Genomic DNA, 25,518 nt, shown 5'->3' with positions numbered 1-25,518 from the left:
ACTCTACGCAGGAGTTGTTCCGAGTTTTCACCCAGTACCACAAGGTGGGATCGAACCCGGCTCCTCTTGCTACGAGGTGAAAGTGCTAACCACTCCGCCACCCCCCATTCCCCAAATTAGTTTAATTGGCTATATTAAATAGATCAAAGGCTTTAAAAATTAATTATAGTTCATTTTAAAAGCTTATTTTACTTATTATTTTAAAATGTAACAAAATCCAAACATGAACAACTGAGTAATTTGGGGTGAAAATAAAAGAACATTTGTGTTACTCAAGAATAACTTTACATTATTGGCATATTCATTTTTAAATATTCATTTAGAAATAAATTATAAAATATATAATAAAATATATACTAAGAAAACATTTTTCCTTCTAATTTCATTCTGTCCTCTGAATTCTTTTGATGTTGCAAGTTCTGTAGGATTTTAAGTTCCTTTAATATAGCGGCCTTCAAAGAAGGATCTAAAATCATGGCGTGTTCAAAATCTTCTTTGGCCTCAGTAGGATTCCAAGCTCCAACGTGTGCTTTAGCTCTTCTAAATAATGCTTTTACATTATCTAGAAACAAAAAATGCACAATTTTGTAGTCAAAAGAAACATTCAAAACATACTTATAATTACCAGGGTCTTGTTTTAGAACCGTACTAGTATGCTCAATAACCGCGTAGAAATCTTCTTCTATAAGTTTGCACTGTGAATAGTTGAGTAGTAAAGGTATTTTCATATTCTCAAGGCTCAACCATTCGTTGTCTCCAGGTTTTTCCCTAAAATTATTTTTGGCTTCAAACTTAGCTTTAATTTCCCAAACAGAATGAATACCTAAGAACAAGTTGTTCTATTCTCCGTAGGGCTTCTTCGTATTTCTCCGCTGCAGCGCTGTAATTTTTCTGCTTAAAAAACTCATTACCTTTTTCTTTAAGTAAAGGAACAGAACCAAGTTTCTCTGAAGGACCCATGGCCCATGATTCCTTTTCAAATTCACCGGGTGCTTCAACACTCAAAACCTCTGCAAAAAAAGGAATATTAAAGAAGTATTCCACTTATTAAAGTTCTGAGATCTTACCCATTGTAAATTCTAAGTCCGTGGGCTCCTTAATTAAACTATCTTGGGAGGAAGGGTCATTAAGAGCATTCATGCCACAGCATCTACGTTCCTTAGTGGTTGCTATGCCTGCAAAGGCTTTGTAGCTTTCCGAGACTAGTGGGTAAGCGTCAACCAGCTAAGGAAAAGGTTCTGCATCACATTTTGGTTTAAATAATGTACATTAAAGAGTTTCAAAATAACCTCATACACTCTTGTTAACTGAAAATTGTGCCACCTCACCGAGTCTCATTGTTTTCAACAGTGTTTCCCAGACAGGCATTTTAAATTGTTTTCCTAGTAACAATTCCATTGGTTTGCCAATTTTTCGGCTGTCATCTAATATATGTTCATGATCATCTCCTGAATTGCATAAATGGATTTCTTGTGTCCGAAAATGGAATTTTACCTATAGATATAATTAGAAGGTTACTTTTGAAGTCCTTCTAGGTAAGTAATATGCATTCACTATGAAACTAGAGGTGTTATAAGACTTTTGAAACTACTATTAATCCATGGTTCCTACCTACCTTGGCACCATCGGTATAATTTGGAAGTTCGGTACCCGAATGAAGTACAATCTTACTAACTCCATTACTAATGAGAGACGACGTTACGCTCATTTCTAAATATTTATTTCAATTCTACGAAGATATGTCCAGGGACCACAAGCTAGAGCAAAGAATTTGCTATGAACAGTACAAAGACTATATAAATTCTTATAAGCGATAGCTTATATAGTCTTTGGAACAGTACAAGCCAAAACATCAATCTTAAAGCCGTGGTCTGCTTAAACTTCTTTCTGTCTGTCTACCCACGGCCAACTTAGATTCACTGCTACTCGCAGAGCCGCACTAGAAGCCCCCCCAGCTTTATGTTCCTCCCATAGACATGAAATAAAATAGGCGCCCGGCGATTAGGCTAAGCATAACCATAAACATGCAAGCAAGAACTAGCTGTCATGAGGTAAATTCAGTAAAACGCGCCATCTGAAATAACAAATTCGAAATTATCAAAACTTATTTCGCGACATCTACTGATGGCTAAAAACCACATACAAAAATGAACAAGCACGGAATTCGACGTAGGCTTTAAAGAGACGCAAAAAGGTTTGATATTTACAAGCGCTAAAATGGTGAAAAGTTTCCCGTTTTCGCATTGCCGAAATTATAAATTAGGCACAAACGTATCTTTTCATAGGTAGGAGCAAAAGTAAATAGGGGGAGAAAGACTATCACTGCCTTCAGATTTTACCTTCCACCATGCTCGACACCCTTTTTAAAGAGCTAGTGATCACGTGATATTTCTAACCAATAAGGATAGCACATTACGCGCGAGGTAGTGCATTTGTGGTATTCCGGTCCGCGCATAGAAATCTCATAGGTAACTAGAATGCTGCCGTGTAACTGGCAAATGGACCAAACGCCGTGGCAGACGATAGCCAGATCTCAGCCAATCAGAGCTCAAAGAGTGGTTCTGCCAAGAATTTAATGTCACCAGAGAGAATGACCTCACCTAGCTCCCGCTATAGTTACGCGGAACCAAGGAGGATTATTATCCTCCTTGGCGGAACCACTCTACGGCCTCTCATTGGCTGAAGGATCAAGGCGAACTGGCGTCAAGCTCGGCCGTAGGCGGCAGCATTCTAGTTACCTATGAGATTTCTATGGGTCCGCGCTTAAGATGAAAATTTTGAATTTTATTCCCTGGCAACCATGTCACCGCCTCCCGATTTCAAATAGTATCTCTGTCAAATGCTGATCATTATTTCCTTCGATAACGGTTGATTTTAATTAATAATTACCATAAGTGGATCATTCTCTCTAAGTATACAAATTACGGGTCTCGGTCGGGTATCTTAGTCTGGGTTTTGTCACTTTCGTGACGTCAGAGCTTGTATAGAGAACAAACTCCAGAGATAAATTTTTTGAAAATATTTAGGCGGAGCCGCCACCGAGCGGTCAAGACGGCAACTAAAGGGGCGTTTATTGAACAAAACTCTACACTTGGATCTGAAACTGACCTTGAACAAATATGGTACAGGTTTTTTGGGGGGAGAAATTCGAAGAGCCAACCCCCAAAATTTCTCTCTCTCGGGCACTCGAGACACGTTTCAGACGTGAGACGTACCATAAGAGATGTATGAAACGTTAGATTCGGCAGTGTAAATTCAGAGTGAAGTTGAGGTGATACACAGTATAGGGTGGTTGTAAAGGGCTGCCAGACTGACCCCGACAGAGACTCCAGTCCGTAGACTTAATAAAGCTACGCTTAGCGTAGCTTTATTTAGTCTATGCTCTAGTCTTAGGTAGCATAGCGTTTTGTCTACTAAGAGAGAATGATCCACTTATGTAATTACTATACAGGGTGTTACCTAAAAAAACGATACAGAGCCCATTACTCAAAATGTGTTTTATGTAAGAATTTGAAATTTGCAGGTTACATAGAGGGTGCAGGGGGACAAATTACAATGAAATTTTCAATGACCTAGAACCATGTCTTAAAGGTCATTCAAATTTTATCTCGACAACCATTAGGATTAGAAGAATGGTTCCAATTAGAAATGTGTTCTACGTTTAATTTTAAGTCTAAACTACTTTGACCCGATCTAATTTGACCATTTGGAAGCCGAGAAATGTTAGACCAAAAACCATAAGGTCGTGTGTGGTATTCAAATAAAGACACGACATTTAAGGGCTTATAAATCGAAAACTACCAGATCAAATGGATCAAAATTGTCGTGACACTCTAAACGAGTTCGTAATTTGTAACTTATGATGACCTTGAACAATTAGTTCAAGGTCATTCAATTTATTTCAATTACTTCTTTAGTTTCTTTTGTGTTTGAAACATTTACACTAAAAAAATTGATAAAAATACTTGGTACGTTTTATTGGTTTATTCACCTCGGGTAAAAGGTAATTTGACTTAAAAAACCTTGCGGGGCATTTTTCTAATTGGAACCATTCTCCTAATCCTAATGGTTCTCGAGATAAATTTTGAATGACCTGGAACTAATGTTTCAAGGTCATCATAAGTTAAAAATTTCAAACTCCCCCACTCAGTTTCGAGTATCACGACAATTTTGATCCATTAGATCTGGTAGTTTTCGATTTATAAGCCCTTAAATGTCGTGTCTTGATTAGAATGACACACACGACCTTATGGTTTTTGGTCTAACATTTCTCGGCTTCCCATTAGTCAAATTAGATCAGTTCAAAGCTGTTTAGACTTAAAATTAAACGTAGAACACTGTCATTTCTAATTGAAACTATTATTCTAATCCTAACGGTTCTTGAGATAAAATTTGAATGACCTTGAAGACCTAGTTCAAGGCCATTGAAATTTTCTTTGCCATTTGTCCCCCTACACCCTCGATGTAACCTGCAAATTTCAAATTCTTACATAAAACACATTTTGAGTAATTGGCTCTGTATCGTTTTTTAGTTAACACCCTGTATCAATTGTAAAATAAACAAAAACAGCTTGTAGCTATATCTATTATTTCAGTTAAACTGGCAATTGTTAGGCCTTAACATCGTAGATATTCCAATTAGTCCCGATCTCTGCTCTTAGATGGCGCCACGCTCTCCACGATTTAAGTGAGCGTTTTTCTAGTTACGGTTTATTTCTTTTCAAAAGTCGTGTTATTCTTTTTAAAATGTCGCATTTTAAATTTCTATCATATATCTACTTTATTTAGGAACTAAATTAACCAAATTATCGAAAGCAAAAGTTTAATATTCACGTATTTTATAGAGAACTATTTTTCATCGTGGCGGAGTACAACCAATACCTTTGTGTCCCTGTAAAGAGGCGAGGGGGAAGTCATTTCCGGAGCCCAAAAATTTTACCCCTCAAATAAGACGTCGTGCGGTTGGACCCAAGTGCCAGACTTTCTCTCCCTATTTACTTTTGGTAGGAGTAGTTTTAAATATTTTATATTATTATTATTTATAGGCTTATAATTGTTTTAAAATATAGGTTTCCCTTCCCTAAAACTGAAACACTCTCAAAATTGATTAGTGCCGTCAACCGTGATAACAGGCATCCACCAGAGAACGATTTTGTTTGTAGTGACCATTTTTTTAGACACGAATATATAAATATTCAATGGAAAACGGAGAATGGTACCCAACGCAATTCCAACTTGAAGTAGAATCATCAAAGTATATCTCTCAAACTACTGACACATACTTTGATCACGGATCTATTCGTGTAACTTTAGTTATAAATATTAATATATAACTACCATGCGGAAATTACTGTAATAGTAGATTTTACATATCGTATAGCGTTTTCCATTTGTCTGCTCTCGAGCACTCTAGATCGCTCTGATCAACATTTTATGTTCCATTAGCGTGCTCGGATCTGCTCCAATCAATTTTCGCGTGTTCCATTTCGCGCTCTCGGGTGCTCCGAGATCGCCCAAAACCGATCTGCCGATTTCGACAGATCAACGGATCGAGATCGAGATCGGAGCGAATTTTCGCAAAATGGCAAACCGAGACGCGAAAATTCAAATTACTAGCAGACGAAAAACAACAAAGCGCGGGAATGTTCCATTTGCGGTTTTACTCTAGTCGAGGGGAGCGAGATCTATGACGTCAGAGACAGATTCAGAGCGAATCGTGAGCAATCAAATGGAAAACGCTATAATATTCCCATGGGGATAATAAAAGGATATTCCACCTTATAGTTGGAATATCATTTTACTATAACCTAATAACCTACTTTTTAAGCCTCGGTCAAATATTATTTACATTTTAAATTTATATTAATTTAATTTTCACAATTTATCTTAAAAATAATATAATTTACGATTTGTCTACCTTTCATTTTCTACGAATATATTTAATTGCATAATTAAAATAAAATAGCACCTTCATCAGATTACCAAAGAATAATTTTCTCGACACCCGTCTTACAGGATCCATCCGATCCAAAATCACAGAATTCCCATAGGTTTTTGCCTTAATTTTTTTCACATGAACCACTTCAACGTTTTTGGATTTTTATTTAATAATAGTGGTAAGATTTTTTGAGCTTTTAGTTTGGTTTTCATATTTACTTATTATAAGGAATATTTAAATGGCATTGTGAGGAAGATAAATAAGATTTATTTTTAGGTTCGCTTTGAAAATATTTAAGCCTAGGCCTGACATAGGCCCAACTTTTAAAATAGCAGGCAATGTCAATGGCAGTTTTGGGAGAAGCAGTGACTGAAGGTCCTTAGTATTAACCTTTGTATTTAAAGGTTATTTCACATTTAAAGTAAGTAATATTATATTTAAATTATTATGTTTGTAGAAATGATAAAGGTCTCGCACTTTGCTTAAATTCAACATTCCACTGTTAAACAACATAAGAGATAGTTCTCAACGAATACCGATATTTACAATGCTAAATAAAGTGTTTTTAAAAACCGGATATTGTAGTAATTATAGTCCTGAGTTGTTGTTCCACTAGGCTCACTGAACTTCCTGAAGTAACTTTTACCAAATCACCAATTTGAATAGCCCGCCGTTTGTTAACATTTCAAATTGCCCCGAGGCTTAAGAAAACCCAAACTTTTACCTGTACAACGACACATTATCGTCCACCGCAAATCGTTTTCTACATGCGGAAATGAAGCATCAAGGAGCCATAACAACAAACAACGCAATAGTTATCCAAAACGTTTGCATAAAAGAGAAAAATATTTACGAGTAAAGAAACAGTCTGCCATATTTAAAAACTACATTAAACTCGATTGACGTGGGCCAATCAAATGCTGGTTCTTAAAGGGATCCATCAGGCTCGTAAGGGGATGATAGTGGGGGTCGAAATGGTACTACTTTCAATCGCGGAATCCAACAACCTTTTTTTTTAAAGTAGTGAAACGGTTTTGTACTGCAGCGCCACCTGTACAATAATGTTTTATGAAACTTTATAAAACACGTTGTGGTTCACGTGGTAATCCGTAGTCGACGGAAATTTGTTTCGGCCAATATTCTTTATTTGCGCCATGGAAAGCTGTACATGTAACCTCCGAAAATGTAATTGGCCCATTTTGTACTTATACGGAATCATTCTATGTTATAAGATTTCTATGGGTACAGGCATAAATCCCGCCCGCAAAAACGGACAATTAGACTCTACTCTCTGAAAGCCGGGACAAACCTTATAATGTTATCCTACGGGGAATTTTTTTCAAAAGAGTCCCATTTTTATTAACCTTTTTCGTTATCTTTGCGATTTTTGTCAACGCTGAGATTTTAATATGATTAGAAATGGGACCAGAACCACTGCGCTATTCAGGCCCGTACATGGGGGGGGGGGTGCCAGGGGATGCTCGGCGCCCCCAAATGAGTACTTGAGCATCCCCAATTTACTAATTTCATAGGTGGGGAGATAAAAATGACTCAAGACATTTAGTTGGCTATGCTCAAGACATTGGCACCCCCAAAAAGAATTTGAGTGCCCCCGAGTTTTGGCGGCTGTGTATGGGCCTGGCGCTATTCGGTAATCTCAAGGAAAACGGGCAAGCTAGAAGGCTGCCATGAGAGTGGAATCGCTACTAATCCACGCAGAACTGCGCCATCTTTTAAAAAAAGATGGTGTGCTCCCACAAAGAATACTGGCGATTCCACTCTCATTCCAGGCTTCTAACTAGTACATCTCACAACAATCTAATCATGCTTCTAGTCTCATTTCTATTTATATGGTTAACATGGGAGGTACATAAAGTTGGGGGGGGGGGGCTTCATCTAGTGCGAGCAGTGGCGTACTTAATAGTCTATAGTGTGTGTTTTCACCCCCAAATAACGGCAAACCGGGAGGCACACGGGGCTGAACCACCCCCCCCCGCCCCCCTAGCGACGTCACTGAGTGCGAGTAGCAGTGAATCTAAGTTGGCCATGGTCTACCCTACCCATTGAGTTGGGAATAAATAGAGGTACAACTAAATCTGGCTGGCGCGGGACCATTTTCGTTCAATATGGAGACTTTTTCAACTATATCGTTCAACCATGGCGGCATCTGTCTCTAGTGGTGGCAACTATATTGCAATTTTTTGCGCGAATCATATAACTTTACAAAATATAGATGGCGCTACCACCTAATTAAAAAAGTTGAATTTCGTACAGTCTTCTCAGAACAGGTCCCGCGTAACCATGGCAACCGAAATCGTAATTGTAATTCTAGCAGTATTATTCCCAATTCAATGACCCTACCCGATTGCTCAACGGTCAGCGGTTTTTTACTGAACGGGTTTTTTGACTTCCGGTTTTGAAGTCTCGTTACCCGTCCGTTGAGCAACGAAGTTATCGACTTTCGTAGCTCAACGGTCACGTGACGTTGCAGCACGGAATAAGGCTAGCTGCAGACGCCACCACAGACGATATTTTAAAAATTTTACAAGCGTAAAAAGCGAGTTAAAAAGCGTTCAACAAGATCCTACGTCTCGTTACCAACGGTCTTAACGAATGTAATTTTTCAGGTACTTCGTTGAGAGTTATTGAACGCAGTCATAGGGTACGTTCAGTAACAGCCGATGAGCTTTTTCGCCATAATGACGTCGTAAGTTGCTGAACGCTTTTATTCAGTCATCGGTTTAGAGGTTTATTTAAGCCGTACCAGAGTACACCCCTTAGAATCAGGGCTGCTTCAAATGGAGCACAGCAAGTAATTACAATGTTTTTTTTTGAATAGCGTTGAATATATAGTAGTTTTACGTCAGTCATCGGAAAAACCGGCTCTTGAACCGACCATCGTGACGTCAAAACCCGAAACGCAAAAATCGTACAGTAGGAAACCGATGTCAGCGATTACTAATCGGTGAGTCCGACGAGCGCTGCTGAACGTACCCATAGTTTATTTTTAAACTGGTCCTATGGACCTGTGACCCCTAGCGCTATTTATTTACAGGTCCAGTATTAAATTTATTATTGTTTTTATCATATATAACATAATTATTCATAAGTATGCCACTAGCTCTATTTCTTCACTAACAGTTTGTCTCACAGATATTGCGTCATCAGGGCCGGACTTAGAGATCCTGGGCCCATAGGCAGATAAGGAGCCTGGGCCCCCTTTTCACGCGCTGCATTTACTCTTATCCCTGGAACTAGGCTGTGCCTGAATTTCCCTAATTCAGCGTAGAAGTCTGAGCTCTACGGTTATATATTTTTTTTTTATTCAAGGAAGAAAGGGCTGATTGAGTCTGAGAAGACCGCGAGCCCGGCGAAACACCATCTGATTAATCAGGGCGAGATATGTATAACGGCAACGCCAACGGGGGGATACGTGGGGACCGGGGTGGGGACACCCGTGGCGGAAGTATTCCGACCACCCGTTGGGGGATTGGTGGTCAGCATCACACGGCCATCCACAAACTCTGCCTCCCGGACGCCTGGGATTACAGTAGTGAGCCACTACTCCCGGCCTCTACGGTTATATTACTAAATAAAAGCTCTTAACAATCGTTGACTAAATATGCGATAATTATGCAATATTGCGATTTGAGGCTGCGTCCGTAAACTGCCAGACAGAAATTTTGGTAATTTTAAAACTAAATCTTCTACCTAGGAATTTCTCCAATATAAATTACGATTGATATTATAGATTTATGCCTTAGAGTACAGTAATTACGGTCACTGGAGGGCCCCTTCCAAGGATGGAAACGTCATCAGAGCGTAGCTTTGTAAATGCGACGAACGGCGACTGAATGACGTATTTTAAATGGACTTCAAACCCCCACACCTCTCCTTTGAAAGGCCGTAAGTGCATTTTTAATGTTTTCGGTTTCCAATTTCCAATATGGAGGAAATTCCACTAACGGGAGATCGTACGTAGGAGACCTCACCACATGAAATAGCCCCAATATCTTGTTAGCCTTTTCGATAAAGGCTAATTGATATTTCTGATTTCTTTACTCTAAACTTCAAGTACATGTAAGTAGAGATACATGCTTTTTGAAATAAGAATCATAACTTGTTTATTAAGTTAGGCCAGCCCCATCTCTACCATTGGGCTAGGAAGGGCGCCGAGCTCTGAAGGGGCGCTGTCGGGCCCTTTATATTTTTTATAATTTAATTGTATTCAATAATTTAAGTATTCAATAAAGACACGGTGATATGAAAAAGAGTGCCTGAAATTATTAGCCCAGGGCGAGGGGTCGGACACTTGCCATTATTTTGTACGGGATTTCGTAGAGATTTTGGCGATTTTATCATTACTTTTTGAAGTGATTTTGGGATTTCAATGTTAATTTAAAATAGAGAGAGTTGAAAGATTTTGCGATTTTAGACAAAGTGTACGGGATTTTGGTAAATGTCCGACCCCTCGGCCCAGGGGCACCCGAAAGGTAAAGATGGCCCTGAGTTAGGCTGACTCATTACTTTAAAGGGGCTCTAAAGTTCGGTGGCAAAAAAAAAATTGAAAATTGAGCATGCTTTTCATTCCCCCCAGCCCCTCACTCGGCCTTGGCAGAGGCGGGCAGAGTCAACCGTAAATTTCGCACTTTACTGACTTTACACACATTTTGCTACCGAACTTTGGAGCGCCTTTAATTATTAGTATACTTACAAGGAGAGTACCCGAGGTGTTTATTGGCGATTTTGTTCAAACTCGGGCGTAATGTAGACCTATATGAGACATGAAATTTCCCAAAAGGAGACATTGCAATACCCATTCGATTTGCCATGGCAACCGAAAATGTTTTTGATAACTTAAAACAAAAAATCTCCATTTTTTTTAAAAGTTTAAAATCATGAAATGGGTAATTTGGACAACATTTAGGTAAATTTCAAGTTTGGGTAAATTGGGACATTTTTGGGGTAAAATTGTAACAATTTTTGGGTAAAATAAGGAAAAGATCTTTTTGGTTTTTTAAGTGTTCAAAAACATTTTCGGTGGCCATGGCAAATCGAAATGGGAAATTTAATATCTCATCTAGGTCTACATTACGCCCGACAAAATCGGCAATAAACACCTCGCTGGAACTCGATCACACCACACTTTCATTCCCGAAAATGAAAACGAACTTAACATAAAGAGAGTATCAGATGATCAATTCTCGACGAAAGTGATTTTATTCCAACCAAATATTATGGAAGGTTTAGATTGGGAAGAGTGCATGCCAGGTACATTTATTACGTGTATATACGATGAAGAATGGTACGTAGGAAATATTGTAGAACGATGCGAAGAGGAGAAAGACGTCTCCGTTAGCTTTCTTCGTAGACAACATTTAGAGCTCTTTTGGGCCAGGAGAGAAGACGTATGTTGGGTACCTTGAGTTTGCAAGTTCTCTCCCCACTGGTTTAAGGGGTTTTACCCCGAGTTCTTCGGTTTCCCCTTCCATAAAAACTTGTCGAGGTTAAAGGTAATAGTTAGTGTAGGGAGCTGTTGGCTCGATCTCGTGGCATGCAGGGCTTGCCACCACCCTCCTACGCATTGTAACCCGCCCACCTGAATTAATGGCTTCAAAAGTCGCATGATGTCTTAGGCCTAAGGTGGTGCCTTGGGTATTAGCCTAGCTGATTATTATTATTATTATTTAATATTATTTCAGTTGTAAAGCCTGAGCTATCTTCCGATGGAAAAACATACGTACTTAGCACATTAGATTTGAAAACAATTACCTTTTTGTCAAAAGTAATTGTTTTGTTTGAACAATTAAATGAACAGTTAAATGCCTTAAGTTCAATATTCATTTAATAGCGTTTTCCATTGGGACCGCTCGGAGACCGCTCGGGATTTTACAATGACGTCGTCAGGACTCTTACTCGGACCGACGCGAAATCCTTGTGAGAGCAAAAAAAGTTGCTCCGTAACTGAAGACAGACCAGTTTAAAAAATTTATAATTAATAACCTGTTTATTCTGCAAACCTAGCATCCAAATAGCTACCGCAGCGCTAATTTGAAGCTCGGTTTACAGATGTTTTTCCCCATTGTCAACCCTCTCGGTGGTGAGCGTTTCGTCGCGGACCTCTCCCGGTTGTTTTATCTCTATTTCCTCCATACTCTTTGCTGATAAACTGCATCCGAATACATTCACAAATCACGTGGTCGTATTTAACCAATAAAAAAGCAACCCTTTCTATGACCTTCGTGGATTTCTTGCCTTTTCTATTTCTTTTATTTTTGTTTTTTAAATTAGCAATTTTCGTTTTTGTAGCAATATTAAAAAAATTACATTCACCACGACAATATTTCGACTTTCTTTCGTCACGTCATGTTGACTAATGGGCTCAGCAAGACAAGCGCTTTTTTAAACAGTAGCTTACTGCGCAGAGGCAGATCCCGAAAGCTTTTTCCGATAGCGTCGATCAGCTTTCGGCTTCATGCACAAGCTTTATACTCGTCTTTCTTTTCCAAAAATCCGTACAGTTTCCTACCAAAGCGTTCCTTTAACACAATTCTTGTGGAGTACACAGACCGTTAGACGAGTGCTTTAGATAGGGGTCCGGCAGTGGGTGTCCTCTATCTTGATATTAAGAAGGCCTTCGACATCGTCCCACATTCCAAACTTCTGCTGGCCTCACAGGCGCTGAACGAGTAGAGTCAGTAGAGGTATCCGTTCCCCAATGTGCCTTGTCACTGTCTGGTGGTTTGATGGGGTCACTGGAGATTTTGGGGGGCTCCATACCCGGCGTTCTGGGTCGTTGGGCTCTTGGGGGCGATCCACACCTGGTTTACTGGGTCACTGTAGTCCTTGGGGCATCCTGTGCTCGAAGCGCTGGGTCACTGGAACCTCAGGGGTGTTCCATACTCGGCATTCTATAACCTACTGGGGAGGGTAGTTTGCAGTGGAAGAAAACGTCACTCTAGTCCTCAGCTGTGCGAGTTTGGGTTTCGGGCAGCCCATGGTGTCGCCTTTTGTTGGGCCATGATGAGGGCGTTTGTTTTCTATATGTGAGGCAGTCACGATGGCTATCTCACTGGCCAAACGTTGTTTCGCAAAGCGCAGATTTGTCCCGGCATGGTTAGTCTCGTAAGCCGCTGTAGTGCTTAAGGCGGAGCAGCGGGGTACAAATACATAGACTTATGTCACCAGTGGAGTACTATAAGGATCTGTGCTGGCACCACTATTCTTTGCTATATACATAAATTTCCGGCCTTCTACAGCTCTTCATGCATTCACAAGTCTCTTTCCTGACGATACAAAACTTTTTCAATTTCTTTCCTCCTAAATATCTAACAGCGAACTCCAACAAGATCTCAATCGTGTTGAAGCTTAGGCCACTGAAGCTGTACTCTATTTAATGCTTCGAAATCCAATGTACTCCACTTGGGGGGGGGGCTAACCCCAAAACACGGTTACTATATAAATGGACAGATAATTCCCCAAGAAACTAAATTGTATCCGCGATCTTGGAATCCTTATGGATGATAAACAAACCTTCACTGATCATTGCCGCACAGTGGCCAAAAAAATAAATATGTTCACAGGAATGATCCTACGAATATTTAACTATAAAACGCCTAGACTTATCAAGACTGCATTCAACCCATTTATACTTCCTCTGCTTGACTTTGACTCCCATATTTGGACTACACACTTAAAGGGGCTCGAAAGTTCGGTAGCAAAATGTGTGTAAAGCCAGTAAAGTGCGAAATTTACGGTTGACTCTGCCCGCCTCTGCCAGGGCGCCTAGTGAGGGGTTGGGGGGAAGGAAAAGCATGCTCAATTTTTTTTTGCCACCGAACTTTGGAGTCCCTTAAAAAACGATAGCGACCTCATCAAAAAAATTATTAACAGGCTAACTAAATTAATACCCTCCATGAAAGTAAAATCAGCTGACTTTCGTCTATTCGTAAAACCATATGTAACATAATTATTCATAAGTATGCCACTGTACCTTTATTCCATTCAAAAATCTTCATTAACGGTTTGTTTCACCACGAACCAGTAAAAAAGTGGACTATGTTAGATTTTAAACTATTTATTCATCCTAGTTTTGGAAGTCGCACTATTGGCTACTAACATATGTATTTAAGCCAATGGAAAACTTCTAAATTGAGAAATAATTTTTTTGTGTCGGAATTTTAGTCCCCCCAATATGTAGCTTTATTGAAATTTATAAACTCGCTCGCTTTGTGCGGATGAAGTTAAATAATGAGTAGTTTAGAAAAAGAAAAGGTTGGGGATAATGACCAATGCGGTTCAGTGATCGCTTTCCGAAAATGGAACCAGTCGTCGAAGTGGGATCATGACGGAATAGTAGTAGGGAGGGGAATTACGAGGCGGCGTTAAATCCAACACCGTAGTGAAAACTCGCCGCTGCCGGGGGGGGGGGGGATTGAAGGAAAGGGGCATGGTCGTGGTAGACTTTTTTTACACTCGATCGGTAGATCGCGTCCTCTATTAATAAGAATATACATTTAAAACCGTTGGAAATCACGTGGTAAGTTTGAATCTTTTATGATAATGGCTCACACTTATTGTAAAATTAATAGTTAAGAAAATAACTAAGGCCCAACAGAAAAAGAAATGATAAAGGTGCCTTCCCATTTCAGATTTTTGTAATTAAAAAACCACTTGTTATGGCGCTAAAACATTTTACATAATTCTACTTTTCACGTTTTCTTGTATTTAATATTTATACATAACCATTGTCTTAATTTTCTACCGGCTCTCCCGCGCTTTTCTTGTTTTCAAGAACAGAATAAAAACCGTCCGATAGATGGCTACCCTGAGTTCAGTTTTCCGTGTCACGTGTTAAAAGTCTACCACGAGATCCTCCTTTATTTTAACGGCTCCCACAGTGACTGTCCCACAGGTAACAGGAATTACACTGCCTAGCCAGTTCAGACCAATAATTTCCCCTCCTTACTATTCCTTCATGGTGGGAAGAGTTATTAAAACCCATACCAAGCCTAGAAGAGTTAGGCCTAGGCTAAAAAGTATCTGCAAAGACTCCAACCTTGTACATGCCTCAGAAAAGCTCAACCTGAATTTCAACTATTTTTACCAATAAACCTGCTTCTTTTGTTTGAAAATGTAAATTTATTTTAGAACCTGAGTGTCCGAGAACTTCATTAATTTGCAAATTAATTGCATTAACAGCACTTGACACTATATTGTAGTTCATTTTAGCTCCTAAGCCTTGGTTGTTCAAACTGGTTTGTTTAGTAAAATTATAATCATAATGGCCGTCATTTTATCAGACGTAAAGCTAATTGTGCGCCGGCATTATCGGCATTTGAGATTCGATGACATCAAATATTACGTAGGGTACGGATGACGCAGAAAAGTTGAAAGTCCATTTAAGTTCTACCATAAGTATATAATATTGTTACATAAGTGTGACGCTTCCTATTCTTCACATCAGTGGCGTAGACTAGGGAGGGTTTCCGATGGACCTACCTTTGACTGTACTAATTGTGCACCCCCTTCTCGACCCTCCTCTTAACATTCACATACTTCGACCCCCCCACTTGACGAATTTCTAGCTACGCCACTGCTTCACATGCAAAAGTTTTACTGAGATCTATTCACAAGACAGACTGCATTACGGGCTTCGGCGGGGTTTTCGTCCGCTTGCTAACGCGTCACACGTAGCCTTTGACAGCGCCTCGCTAGGTGGAGATTTTCTTCTTGTAATGACGTCACTCCGTTACTAGCTCTCAGTAAAATATTCCAAAATTGACAAACTTATGAAACAACATTATAGACGCTTATTACGATTCACTGAAAATTTGAAATTCAGCATAAGCAGAAGCGTATATTAATAGTTAATAGATTGATTCTTATTTAAATATAACAAGATTTCGCGTTTTATTTAAATTATTGCGTAGAAGAAATTCGAATTTTGCGGCTTGTCTATTGAATAATAACCAATCCGGCTATCATGCTCTGAACCCGGACCCTCCTGCTTGGCAGGCGAGTGTTCTACCACAGAACCACCGACACATATTACGCTACAACGATATTTAGAACAAGTCGACCAAGGCTGTAATATTAGTTCCACATGGATGAATTAATTAATTATTCTCTAAGCCTTGGCGCGTGTTAAAAGGCTTAAGCATAACGTTAGACGTAAGCTTCTTTATCTTTATTGTAAGTTTGAGCTCCGTATCTCAAATCCAATAGGAACTACGAAGAAAATTCGCATACGGTCACCTGGGAGGACGTATATACGTCCTCCCAGGTGCTACGTCACCCATGCTTTTTCCAATTCGTAAAACATTGGCGCCCATGGCCAAAGCTACGGAGTGCTACTACTCTATAAACGTATTAATGTCAATTTACTCTATAACATTTTTAATATTTATAAATTAAATTAAAATTAATTTATTATTTTATTTTAATATAAAATAATAAATCGAACCAGGAATCGAATCCGGGTTATATTTTTACCGCTGAGCCATTGACTTTCATGTCGCTGTATTGAAAATAAAAATATCACAGGAAAACTCCTAAGAGGAGAGGTATATTTTGGCTAGCAAACTGGTTTTTATTTCACTACAAATCCATGTTGAATGTTAAAATTTCAATTTAATAAGAGCTTAAATAAATCATCCTCCAAGGAAATTGCCAAGTAATATTTCCGAAAGCCAGGACCTGCACGGTGTTGTTTATATAGTGCTGGTTGAAATAATGGAAACTTTTCACCTGTAAACAAAACGTGGTGTTTTTTCCAAGCCTTAATATTAAAAAAAAAACTACATGGTTAAAAGTGGAGCGCTTGTTGCTGCCGTAAAGGTGAAAAATTTTCCATTATTTTAACAAGCACTATATAAACAGTGACTTCCAGATCCTGGTTCTCGGAAATATTAGTTCTTGGCGATTTCCTTGGAGGATGATTTATTGAAGAGTCTATTGAACAATTTAAGTATTATATTATGAAATGTAATATTTTTGTTTATGACACTAGAAAGAAACCACTAAGTTTTAAACTTTTGAATCACAAGTAGTATAAAACCAAAACTCTTACATTGTGTTACATTAACTATTGCAAATGATCCAAGGCACTGTTTAAAATGTATGAAATATTGAAGTAACTTTTAATAATATTAATTATTAATATTATTTTATACCTTATCAAACGAGGCTAAACATTCAGAAGGTATCTGTAAAATATAAACAAATTTATATGGGTTAAAATAAACCACTATTTTTCCTAATAAGCATAATTTATTAAGTTTACTGATAATGTAGAGTTTATCTTTCAATACTATACTACTAGTATGATCCACTCTTTCTTGGTTGAGTCTGTTATTAATTTGATAATAATTATAATCAGCTAGGCTAATACTGAAGGCACCACCTCAGGCCTAAGTCATCAAGAGACTTTTAAAGCCATTAATTCAGGTGGCTGGGAAGTTAATTGGTTCCATGGTTGAATCATACATTCTCAGTAGCCTAAATAAGTTATTGGTAATACTTCTTTGGAATCTTCAGGTAATAAGCCAGCTTTCAGGTGGTATTCCACACACTGCATAACTTTATCATAGCACTAAATATAAAACATTAGTATGAAACATTGCCAGGCACACTAAAATGTGACCACAATTTAATTAAGTAACCATTTGTTGATGTTTTTCTTCATTCCATCCAGTAAGATCAATCCCAGTTAATTCTTCAATATCCCCCTTCTCAGGATCTATAACAAAGTTTGTTTAAAAATTTTTTTTGTTTGTGTTGAGTGCAATAAAACCCAACTAACATTTCACTGAGAAATATAGAATTATTAAAGGAAATAAAAGGATGGTTGGATTTAACATTGCTGACTATATCCAAGTACTTTTACAAACTGAGCTACGTTGTATTGTACATGTTCAAGCCTATTATACGAAACAATTACTATCCCAGAGTAAAAGATATCCTTCTACGTGGATGTTGTTGGGGGGCGAAAAAACTGTAGGAAGATTTATACTATAAGAACATTACTGGGGAAGGGGGGAGTACAGGTAGTTTTTACACAGCTGTTTTAATAGTAATAAATTAATAATAACATTAACTGGTTTGAAAATATTAATTCTTTAGATTTGGCCTCGATAAAATGCAGATTATGGTATGCTAGTGGTTTATAGAAAGAAATAGTGAACTTAAAATTTATTTATTTTTACTCATTTCTGTTTATACGATCTATACACCATCCCAGAATAATGAATGTGAATCGGAAATTAGAGATGTAAAAAATGATTTATCTACTGTTATTTTATTAAATAACTAGAAACTTGCGTGATCCTCAACTTTTTTATTACTTTTGAAGGATTGAACCAAAGTATCTTTTCAATTCAACATGAATCTAGCTTCTTTTACAATTAAATGAAAAATAACAAAAAGATCCTGCCAAGATAATATACATTTTTTTCTTAAATGAGACTAGGGCCATTTTTAATTTTAGATATTTAAAAAGCGAACAACAGTAAGAAAGCCATCATGAGACAGAAAAGGCCCATGGCTTCAGAAAGGGCAAAACCCAAAATGGCATATGAAAAAAGTTGTTGTTTAAGAGAAGGGTTACGGGCGTAACCAATAATTAAACTTCCGAATACGCTTCCAATACCAGCTCCAGAACCAGCTACACCTACTGTGGCAGCACCAGCACCTATGAATTTAGCTGCAGAATCAATATCTCTCTGAACAGCACTGGTCTGAAAGCTTCGAGCAATCTGAATGTCAAAAGGTGAATGTTAAAGGTCAAGGTCGTGACTTTAAAAATGGTTTGAGGTCAATTTACTTGGTTTAACAATGGAGTGCATGAAAGAGCTGGGAGCCCGATGGTAAGGGGAGCTGGTCTAGAAACTGTAGATAGATTCTCATGGCGGCTCAATACTAATGAACTGCTAAGTGGTCTAAGAACTTGGTTGTTGGCAGTGGTGGCCTAAATAATAAAATGAAGTTTCTTATATCAATTTTCCATAAACTTCCTTTGGGTGGAGTACATAATGATAAATTGAGAACAAGTAAATTCCACGGATCATGAATATGACTTATTTTAGGGCAATGAAACAATAAGCATAGGTTTAATTAAAAAATAATATTAGTTATAGAAAAGTGAACTTAATTCAAGTTAATTGTTAATTTATGATAGAGGTTATTTTAGGGTGCCGCTACTCTTTAATGTACAATATTACCTAATTAATTAAAAATAAACTCACCAAAGCCCTGGAAACGGGAGCCAAAGCTGTGAGTTTCAACATCTTGATAGGATGAGTTTAAATTGAAAGATGAACTGATGACAAACCTAAAGCTCTGTAAAGGTCAAAAGAAAAGGCTATGAACCAAGTATCATTATATAAGCTTAAATTTAAATTTTAAAAAACTTTTTATCTAAAAAAAGGCCTACTTTTACGTTACAGAATGTTATTTAAACACTGAGTAAACAACTGGGTATACGTATTTTTAGTCCCTTTTAAAGCGGCTTGACCTTTGAAAGGTCGTTCTAATGGCGGCCGGTAGGCTTAAAGGTCTAACAGAATCGTATTTTGTTTATCAGTTTTAATCCAACAGGAACAGTTATTATTTTGGAAAAATATTCGCGGGATAAACAAGACTAATTAGTTAAATAATTGGTAAGTATTGTTTATTTCAACAAACAATATTATTCACAGTTATTCAATTATATATTTTAGTAAAGAGAAATAAATACACCTACCTCTCTATCACCGAAGCCGGGGAGGACACTGATGGGATAATTTTGCGAATCCAACGCGCATGCGTTTCTCGTCTGGGTGTTGCGGATACCGTGAACTTAACTAGAAATACGTCACTGCAAACAGTAGTACCTAATACTGGCCCTAGAAGCGGTACTAAGCGCCGAAAATTGGCGCTAGTGCCATGCCCGAATTTAAGTGACGGCTTTTTGCCCCTCCCATTTCTATCAGCTGCTTATAACATTATCCCTTGATAGATCGGGAATGTGGCATTTTTTTTGCATTTTAGTTTTGATCTATTTTTAGTAACATTTATGATATATTAATTATTAAAAATAAATACTCATATTGTGTTCTATTTCGTTATGTATTTAACTGGTAGATAATTATCGAAGCCAAAATGCAATTACGTATTGCATAGGCTCATAAATAAATAAACGTGAAGGCTCCGAAAATCCAAGGCAGTTCATCAAAGATGGCGGTGTTTTTTGTAAATACTTGTAAATTTGGAAAATGTGGCGTTACTTTTCCTACATTGCAACAATTAATTAGACATATAGAAGAAACGCATATAGGTAATTTAAAATAAAGTTGGTTTTATATACGGTCATTAATAAAGGCAAAGTGGAACTAGCGTTTTCTTCGCCCCTGGGCATTTGGGTCAATCATATGATTTTCTACAGGATTATTATACATGTACCAGGCCTTTAATGTTTACGTATTGTCTATTATATTTTTAGATTTCGAACATGAATTGCAACAACCTTCTTCTTTACCACTCAGTTATGTTTTAAGGTATTTTTCAAAATTTCTCAATTTTAAAGCGTATTTCATTTTTTAATTATTTTATGTAGGATTTTCAAGGAATCGCCTAAAAAAAGTAGTGATGTACGAAAAAGATCTCATTCACCCGCATCTTCAGTATGCAGCACGGGAAACACCCCGACTGGTAGAAGTCTTAATTTACAGAAAATATCGTGAAAGAAAAGCGATAGAAAATTGGCTTTTCACGTTTCCAGGCAGCGAAATGGATGATGACTTCCTAAGTGACTCTGATGACAGTTGCGATTCTTGGGCATCGAAGGATGACGTTAATTCTGAATTTATTCTAAGAATGCTAGGAGCTGGAGACAGCCACGATAGTAAACCTTTTGCATGCCCAATACCTGGTTGTAAAAAACGCTACAAGAATGTTAGCGGCATAAAGTATCATGCCAAAAATGGACATAATAAAGATATGAAGTAAGCCAAAGTACCTTAAAACATGTTAAATTTGTAAATTTTTTCCCATTTGAAGAAAAAATTTCAGCACGGTTGTGAAAGGGTACAAATGTCACTGTGGAAAGAGCTATAAAACTTCTCACGGATTGAAAACTCATATGGCGACTCAGCACTGCCAAGGGTTACTCACCAAGCAAAACAAAAATCAAACATCAGATACGATGCTTGCAAATGCCTTAGCAAGTGAAACTCATTCTTTCGTCCATAATGGCTCTCAAAAAACGATTGTTGGATTGTCACCGAACCAAGCTTCAATCGCAGTCAAGAGCAAGGCCTTTCCTGATGAAAAGCTTATTCATGGAGGCTTGTTCAATGATAATGCAGTAGAACACAAGCTTTTGAAACCCCCACCTTTATCTCCTATTTTGCAACAACACCTACTGAGCCCCGTTTTACCAAAAAAGAGCTCTCCATCTCCCAGTCAAGTCGTTACAAATGGTTTCGGGGACCATCAATATCCTCAATAAGGAGAAGAACATTTAGAGACTTTAAATTTTAGCTAGTTTCAAGTTAATTTATGATGTCTTTCGTACCTTTTTTTATATGATCAAGTTTATATATATTTCGGCTCTGATATTTGAAAATATTTCTAGTTAGATATTAGAGGTAACCAGTTTTCTACTTTAAACTTTGGGGGTTTTTTTTTGTTTGTTATGGTAGTGGGTTTTTAATAAAAAAAAATTGAACTTATTTAAAGTATTACGACATTAAAAGAAATTATGAAACTGAGCTTAGAATCGACGTTTTACTAATGCTTAAGTGGTATATACGCTTAAACTACTTAACGCCCATATTTTGCCCATTTTAATTCAAATTTGAATTAATTTAAGTTCCATTTAATTTGAAATTATAAGTGAAATTTCAATTCAGTTATTCGTGCCAATTATAGTCACGGATAAATAAGATCACTTTCGATCAAAATATTGTAGCTGAGATTAAGCATTTACGTTAAGAATTCTCAAGAATTTTAGTGAAATTTTAATTTTACCAAAATTTCAAATATCACATTTATGATTTACTATTTTTGCCTATTTTTGGGAAATAACATTGCAAATATTATTCGCTTTATATTTTAGAAAAAAAAGCAATAATTTCCGTATCAAGCCAATCTAACGTAAAGACTATACTGGGGTTAGTTAACTATTGAACTGTCCCAATTAAAAAATGTCAATGTTCAAACATTTCTGCTCAAATATTTGTAGGTTTAAGGTGTTTATAAAAGGTTCCTAGATGTGAATGTTTTAGTTATAAAAAATTGAACGTTTGAAGTTTCAAATATAACAGTGAAAATAACTTGGTAATGTCATACAGTAGCTTAAGATTATAATAGTGTGTTTTTCTAATTAATTTATCTTATGTACAGTGTAAAAAAACTAAAAACGGATTCTAGTCTTACACTAAAAAAATTAGTGCAATGAATATGTTTAAACAAAATTCATTGTTTCAATTTAGTCAAAATGGTGCAGTGTTCAAATATCTGTATTGTAATTTTTTTAATTTATAAAAAGTAACTATCGACAAGTGTGAATGAAAGCTTAAGTATGATGTTTGGTGATAACTTCATAGCTTTTACTCATTTCAGTTGGTGACACAGTTTAAAACCTTTTTTGAATAAATTATCTTGTTTGAAATATTTGATTTGTTACAATTTTCAAATTTCTAGCAAAGGTTAGAATTAGGTTTTTCTTTACGTATCCTGCCAACCAGTGACCACTCTAATTAAGGGGACTGCACCGAATGTTTAAATTTAATTTGTTATCCAAGGAGCGATATTGGGTGATTCAAGCTTGGATAAATGAAGCCAACAGGAGTAGCAGGGCCCCCAGAAGCCTTAATTCCTATAAAATCCTATATTTTTTAAAAATTTCCTATAGCAAGATCCTATAATTTTGCCCATTTCCAATCCTGCCACTCAGATAAATTGCTAGATTTAGCTACAGGATAAATTCCTAAAGAAAGTCATTCTAGTCTTTACTTTTGTTATTGTTAACATGGTTAGGTGTATATTTTTGTGATAAAATGGTTAAATAGTTAATATTTTTAAGTGAAAATCAAAGATTTATTTCACAAAATAAAGATTGTTTTTAAATTCATAAAATTAGTAAATGAATTGGCATATATAGTCCTATATTTTTAGAAACATAATCCTATTTTTCCTTTGAAAGATTTGATTGGGGGCGCTGGAGTACTGGTAGGGTAGGGATTTCGGTTTCGTCATTGGCCCCGCCCTCGGAGACTGGCTTTATTTACGAGTCGTAAATAACGCCAGTCAAAATTACGACTGGCGCAGCGCCATTTCTACGCGCCTTAAGCTTGTTTTCCACTAGCGCGCGTCATAATGTTATTTTCTTTACGCGCGTAAAAACCTTTGAACGTTTCAAAGTTGAGAAACGCGTCGTTGCGCGCGCCAGTGGAAAACAAGCTTCAGGCAGGGGGCCAGGGGAAACGACGTCTGGCAATCCACGAGTTATATATAGTTATATTCAAAAGAATATTACTATGTTATTTACACTGAAATTTCACACTAAATTACTTTATTATGTACACGCGTAATTACATTTTTAATAGCTATTTGTCTTTTCTAAAAAAATTTATATATTTGCAGTGAAAAATGTATTTATATATCCATAAGCCTATAACCTCTAAGTTTGAAACGAGCATAGCGCCCTTTGTACCACCACTGGATGGGCGAAAAAGAAGAAATCGGACGATAGTATCGGCACCTGGTAGATATAAATTGAAGCTGCTTCCTTCCCCCTTTCTCTCTCTCTACGCACCTCTCTCTTACCAAAGCAGCTGGCATCATGCATTGCGGGACGCGTTACGTTTCTCTTTTCCGCCACCGGGTGGATTTAGCGCTGTACTTTCGCCAGTCGTTTGCTTGAACCAACACTGCCTTTCGATTCAAACTTAGGGTTGATTGGCTTATGGTATATCTGATAATATACAAAAAAACGATCGAGTGCTTTTAAGTAAAATTTGTAGCTCGGTTTTGAAATTTTCAAGTCACGTAGGTGCAGGGGGACATTTGAAATCGAAAATTTTAATGACCTTGAAACACGTCTTCAAGGTCATTTAAAATTTATCTCCAGAACCATTAGACATACAATTCGCGACCGAAACCTATGGATACGCCCTCATTCGGCAGCAGACGGAAGCAGTAACAGGTCGCGCATTAGCAGACGGTACTAACAATCAAAGTTTTAAATCGCGCTGAAATATATAAAATTATATAATATTTTACTCAGAAGTTACTAGTTTTATTATTAGAATACAACACAGAACGTCATAGACCCCAGATGTATTTATTTTCGGCTCTAGCAGACGCTACACACACAAGAAGTGGCGGGAAAACTAAGGCACCGCATCGCCACCTAGAGCTGTTTCGGTCGCGAATAGAGATCCAAAGTGGATTTCAATAAGAAAAGTGTTTCTCATCAAATTTTAGTTCTAAATAGCTTTCAACATACCTAATTTGACCAATAACAATTAAATTAAGGGATTTTAGACAAAACAAGGAGGCTGTGATGAAACTAATTATGTACCAGATACCAGGTTTAAGGGCTAATAACTTAAAAGTACTCTGTTAGGGCCCGGGGTCTTTAGAATTTGCAATCTCGGATGACCTTCAACTCATTGCAAGATCATTCAAAGTTTATCTCGATAACCAATGATTTAGGGAAATAGTTCCAATTTAAAGAGGGTTTAAATTAAAATTTTAAGTCTAAATGTCTTTAACCTGATGCAAACCACAATGATTAAAGGGCCAAATTATGATTGAACGAACTTCTTATCACGAGGTACGAACATAGAAATCGGATAACAAACTAGAACGATTATTGAAATTTTGTCGCGTGGTCCGATTAGAACTTTTAAAGAACCCTGCCTTTGGCCCATGCTTTTCGTTTGGCTGGCAACGAAAGTTACGCCATCGGCGCCGAACTGGTGAACTAACACCCTATTTCGCCTAAGATTAAATGGCCGACTTTAGCTCGCCGCGAAAGCGGTTTTTTGACATCTTTAAAGCTACTTATGTTTAATTAAAGTTGAAGAATGAATGTATTCATGTATTTCTGCCATTACTGCATCAGCTTTAAAAAAAATCATTATGTTTGCAATTTGCAAAAAAAATATATATATAGTTCCAAATTCCCCTCAATGGTGGCAGCATTTAACGAGAGTCCGACCAAAAGAAAAAAACGTCCCGAGCTATGGGTTTCATATTTTCCCCTCCAGGAACCCCTTCTCTCCTCAAAATCTGGGCTTCCCACCACCCTCCTATGCATTGTAACCCGGCCACATTTTTAAGGCATTAAAAGTCGCTAGATGATTTAGGCCTAAGATGATTATAAATATTATTATTATTATTATTATTATCATAAGGAGAGCCGACTCCGGCCTTTTTTTTTGATAAGTGCCTGGTAACCCTGCTGACTGCAGCGCCTCATGCCGTCGTACGGTAACAAATATAGCGGCGCGCATGTTTTTCTCGTGAAATAGGTAAAGGCTTATACCACGTGATGGCCGAAGATCAAAATAAATCAAATCGTCGTTTCTACG

General features: G+C 37.4%; 3 protein-coding genes and 1 long non-coding RNA gene across 6 annotated transcripts; 1 reads left to right on the top strand and 3 right to left on the bottom strand.

Moving 5' to 3' along the window:
* Nucleotides 1-229: 229 nt before the first annotated feature.
* On the bottom strand, nt 230-1,776 carry LOC149921149 (AH receptor-interacting protein). Of its 2 annotated transcripts, none has more exons than XM_090162976.1 (6): nt 1,616-1,776; nt 1,297-1,494; nt 1,068-1,224; nt 824-1,010; nt 626-768; nt 230-562 (listed from the first exon to the last, which is right to left on the bottom strand). In XM_090162976.1, exons 1-6 carry the CDS (start codon nt 1,706-1,708, stop codon nt 357-359), a joined length of 984 nt encoding a protein of 327 aa, XP_090019102.1. In that variant the 5' UTR covers nt 1,709-1,776; the 3' UTR covers nt 230-356. The 2 variants fall into 2 exon arrangements, with proteins under 2 accessions (XP_090019102.1, XP_090019103.1); XM_090162977.1 differs by having other exon boundaries at nt 231-562; nt 1,612-1,703.
* Nucleotides 1,777-16,517: 14,741 nt separating this feature from the next.
* Nucleotides 16,518-17,892, bottom strand: LOC149921148 (uncharacterized). The gene is made up of 6 exons (XR_016477333.1): nt 17,742-17,892; nt 17,602-17,678; nt 17,460-17,531; nt 17,113-17,145; nt 17,010-17,046; nt 16,518-16,945 (listed from the first exon to the last, which is right to left on the bottom strand). It is a non-coding gene; the product is annotated as an uncharacterized LOC149921148 (long non-coding RNA).
* Nucleotides 17,893-18,260: 368 nt separating this feature from the next.
* ATPsynC (ATP synthase, subunit C) lies at nt 18,261-19,801 on the bottom strand. The gene is made up of 4 exons (XM_090162875.1): nt 19,680-19,801; nt 19,183-19,276; nt 18,762-18,905; nt 18,261-18,693 (listed from the first exon to the last, which is right to left on the bottom strand). The coding sequence occupies exons 2-4, from the start codon at nt 19,222-19,224 to the stop codon at nt 18,430-18,432; spliced, it is 450 nt and encodes a 149-aa protein (XP_090019001.1). The 5' UTR covers nt 19,225-19,276; nt 19,680-19,801; the 3' UTR covers nt 18,261-18,429.
* A 178-nt stretch (nt 19,802-19,979) lies between these two features.
* Nucleotides 19,980-22,541, top strand: LOC149921146 (juxtaposed with another zinc finger protein 1). 2 transcript variants are annotated; one of them, XM_090162874.1, is made up of 5 exons: nt 19,980-20,252; nt 20,418-20,472; nt 20,532-20,626; nt 20,697-20,919; nt 20,987-22,541. In XM_090162874.1, the coding sequence occupies exons 1-5, from the start codon at nt 20,153-20,155 to the stop codon at nt 21,423-21,425; spliced, it is 912 nt and encodes a 303-aa protein (XP_090019000.1). In that variant the 5' UTR covers nt 19,980-20,152; the 3' UTR covers nt 21,426-22,541. The 2 variants fall into 2 exon arrangements, with proteins under 2 accessions (XP_090019000.1, XP_090018999.1); XM_090162873.1 differs by having other exon boundaries at nt 19,982-20,252; nt 20,975-22,539.
* The last annotated feature ends 2,977 nt before the right edge of the window (nt 22,542-25,518 follow it).

This window comes from Leiobunum rupestre, chromosome 11 (genome assembly GCF_980474605.1).
Source record: "Leiobunum rupestre chromosome 11, qqLeiRupe1.1.hap1, whole genome shotgun sequence".
NCBI classification, from domain to species: domain Eukaryota; kingdom Metazoa; phylum Arthropoda; class Arachnida; order Opiliones; family Sclerosomatidae; genus Leiobunum; species Leiobunum rupestre.
The sequence above is the reverse complement of the archived record's forward strand: the minus strand, read 5'-3'. Positions and strand labels throughout refer to the sequence as shown.

What these genes read in the sequence shown, in the direction of transcription:
- LOC149921149 (XM_090162976.1), bottom strand. Translation starts at nt 1,708, where the DNA reads ATGAGCGTAACGTCGTCTCTCATTAGTAATGGAGTTAGTAAGATTGTA. An exon ending in ATTATACCGATGGTGCCAAG is followed by an intron (nt 1,495 to 1,615) that starts GTAGGTAGGAAC and finishes TTATATCTATAG; the next exon opens with GTAAAATTCCATTTTCGGAC. An exon ending in AATTTTCAGTTAACAAGAGT is followed by an intron (nt 1,225 to 1,296) that starts GTATGAGGTTAT and finishes CCTTTTCCTTAG; the next exon opens with CTGGTTGACGCTTACCCACT.
- ATPsynC (XM_090162875.1), bottom strand. Translation starts at nt 19,224, where the DNA reads ATGTTGAAACTCACAGCTTTGGCTCCCGTTTCCAGGGCTTTG. An exon ending in CTCCCGTTTCCAGGGCTTTG is followed by an intron (nt 18,906 to 19,182) that starts GTGAGTTTATTT and finishes TTTATTATTTAG; the next exon opens with GCCACCACTGCCAACAACCA. An exon ending in GCACTCCATTGTTAAACCAA is followed by an intron (nt 18,694 to 18,761) that starts GTAAATTGACCT and finishes TTTGACATTCAG; the next exon opens with ATTGCTCGAAGCTTTCAGAC.
- LOC149921146 (XM_090162873.1), top strand. Translation starts at nt 20,153, where the DNA reads ATGGCGGTGTTTTTTGTAAATACTTGTAAATTTGGAAAATGTGGCGTT. An exon ending in TATAGAAGAAACGCATATAG is followed by an intron (nt 20,253 to 20,417) that starts GTAATTTAAAAT and finishes TTATATTTTTAG; the next exon opens with ATTTCGAACATGAATTGCAA. An exon ending in GGACATAATAAAGATATGAA is followed by an intron (nt 20,920 to 20,974) that starts GTAAGCCAAAGT and finishes TCCCATTTGAAG; the next exon opens with AAAAAATTTCAGCACGGTTG.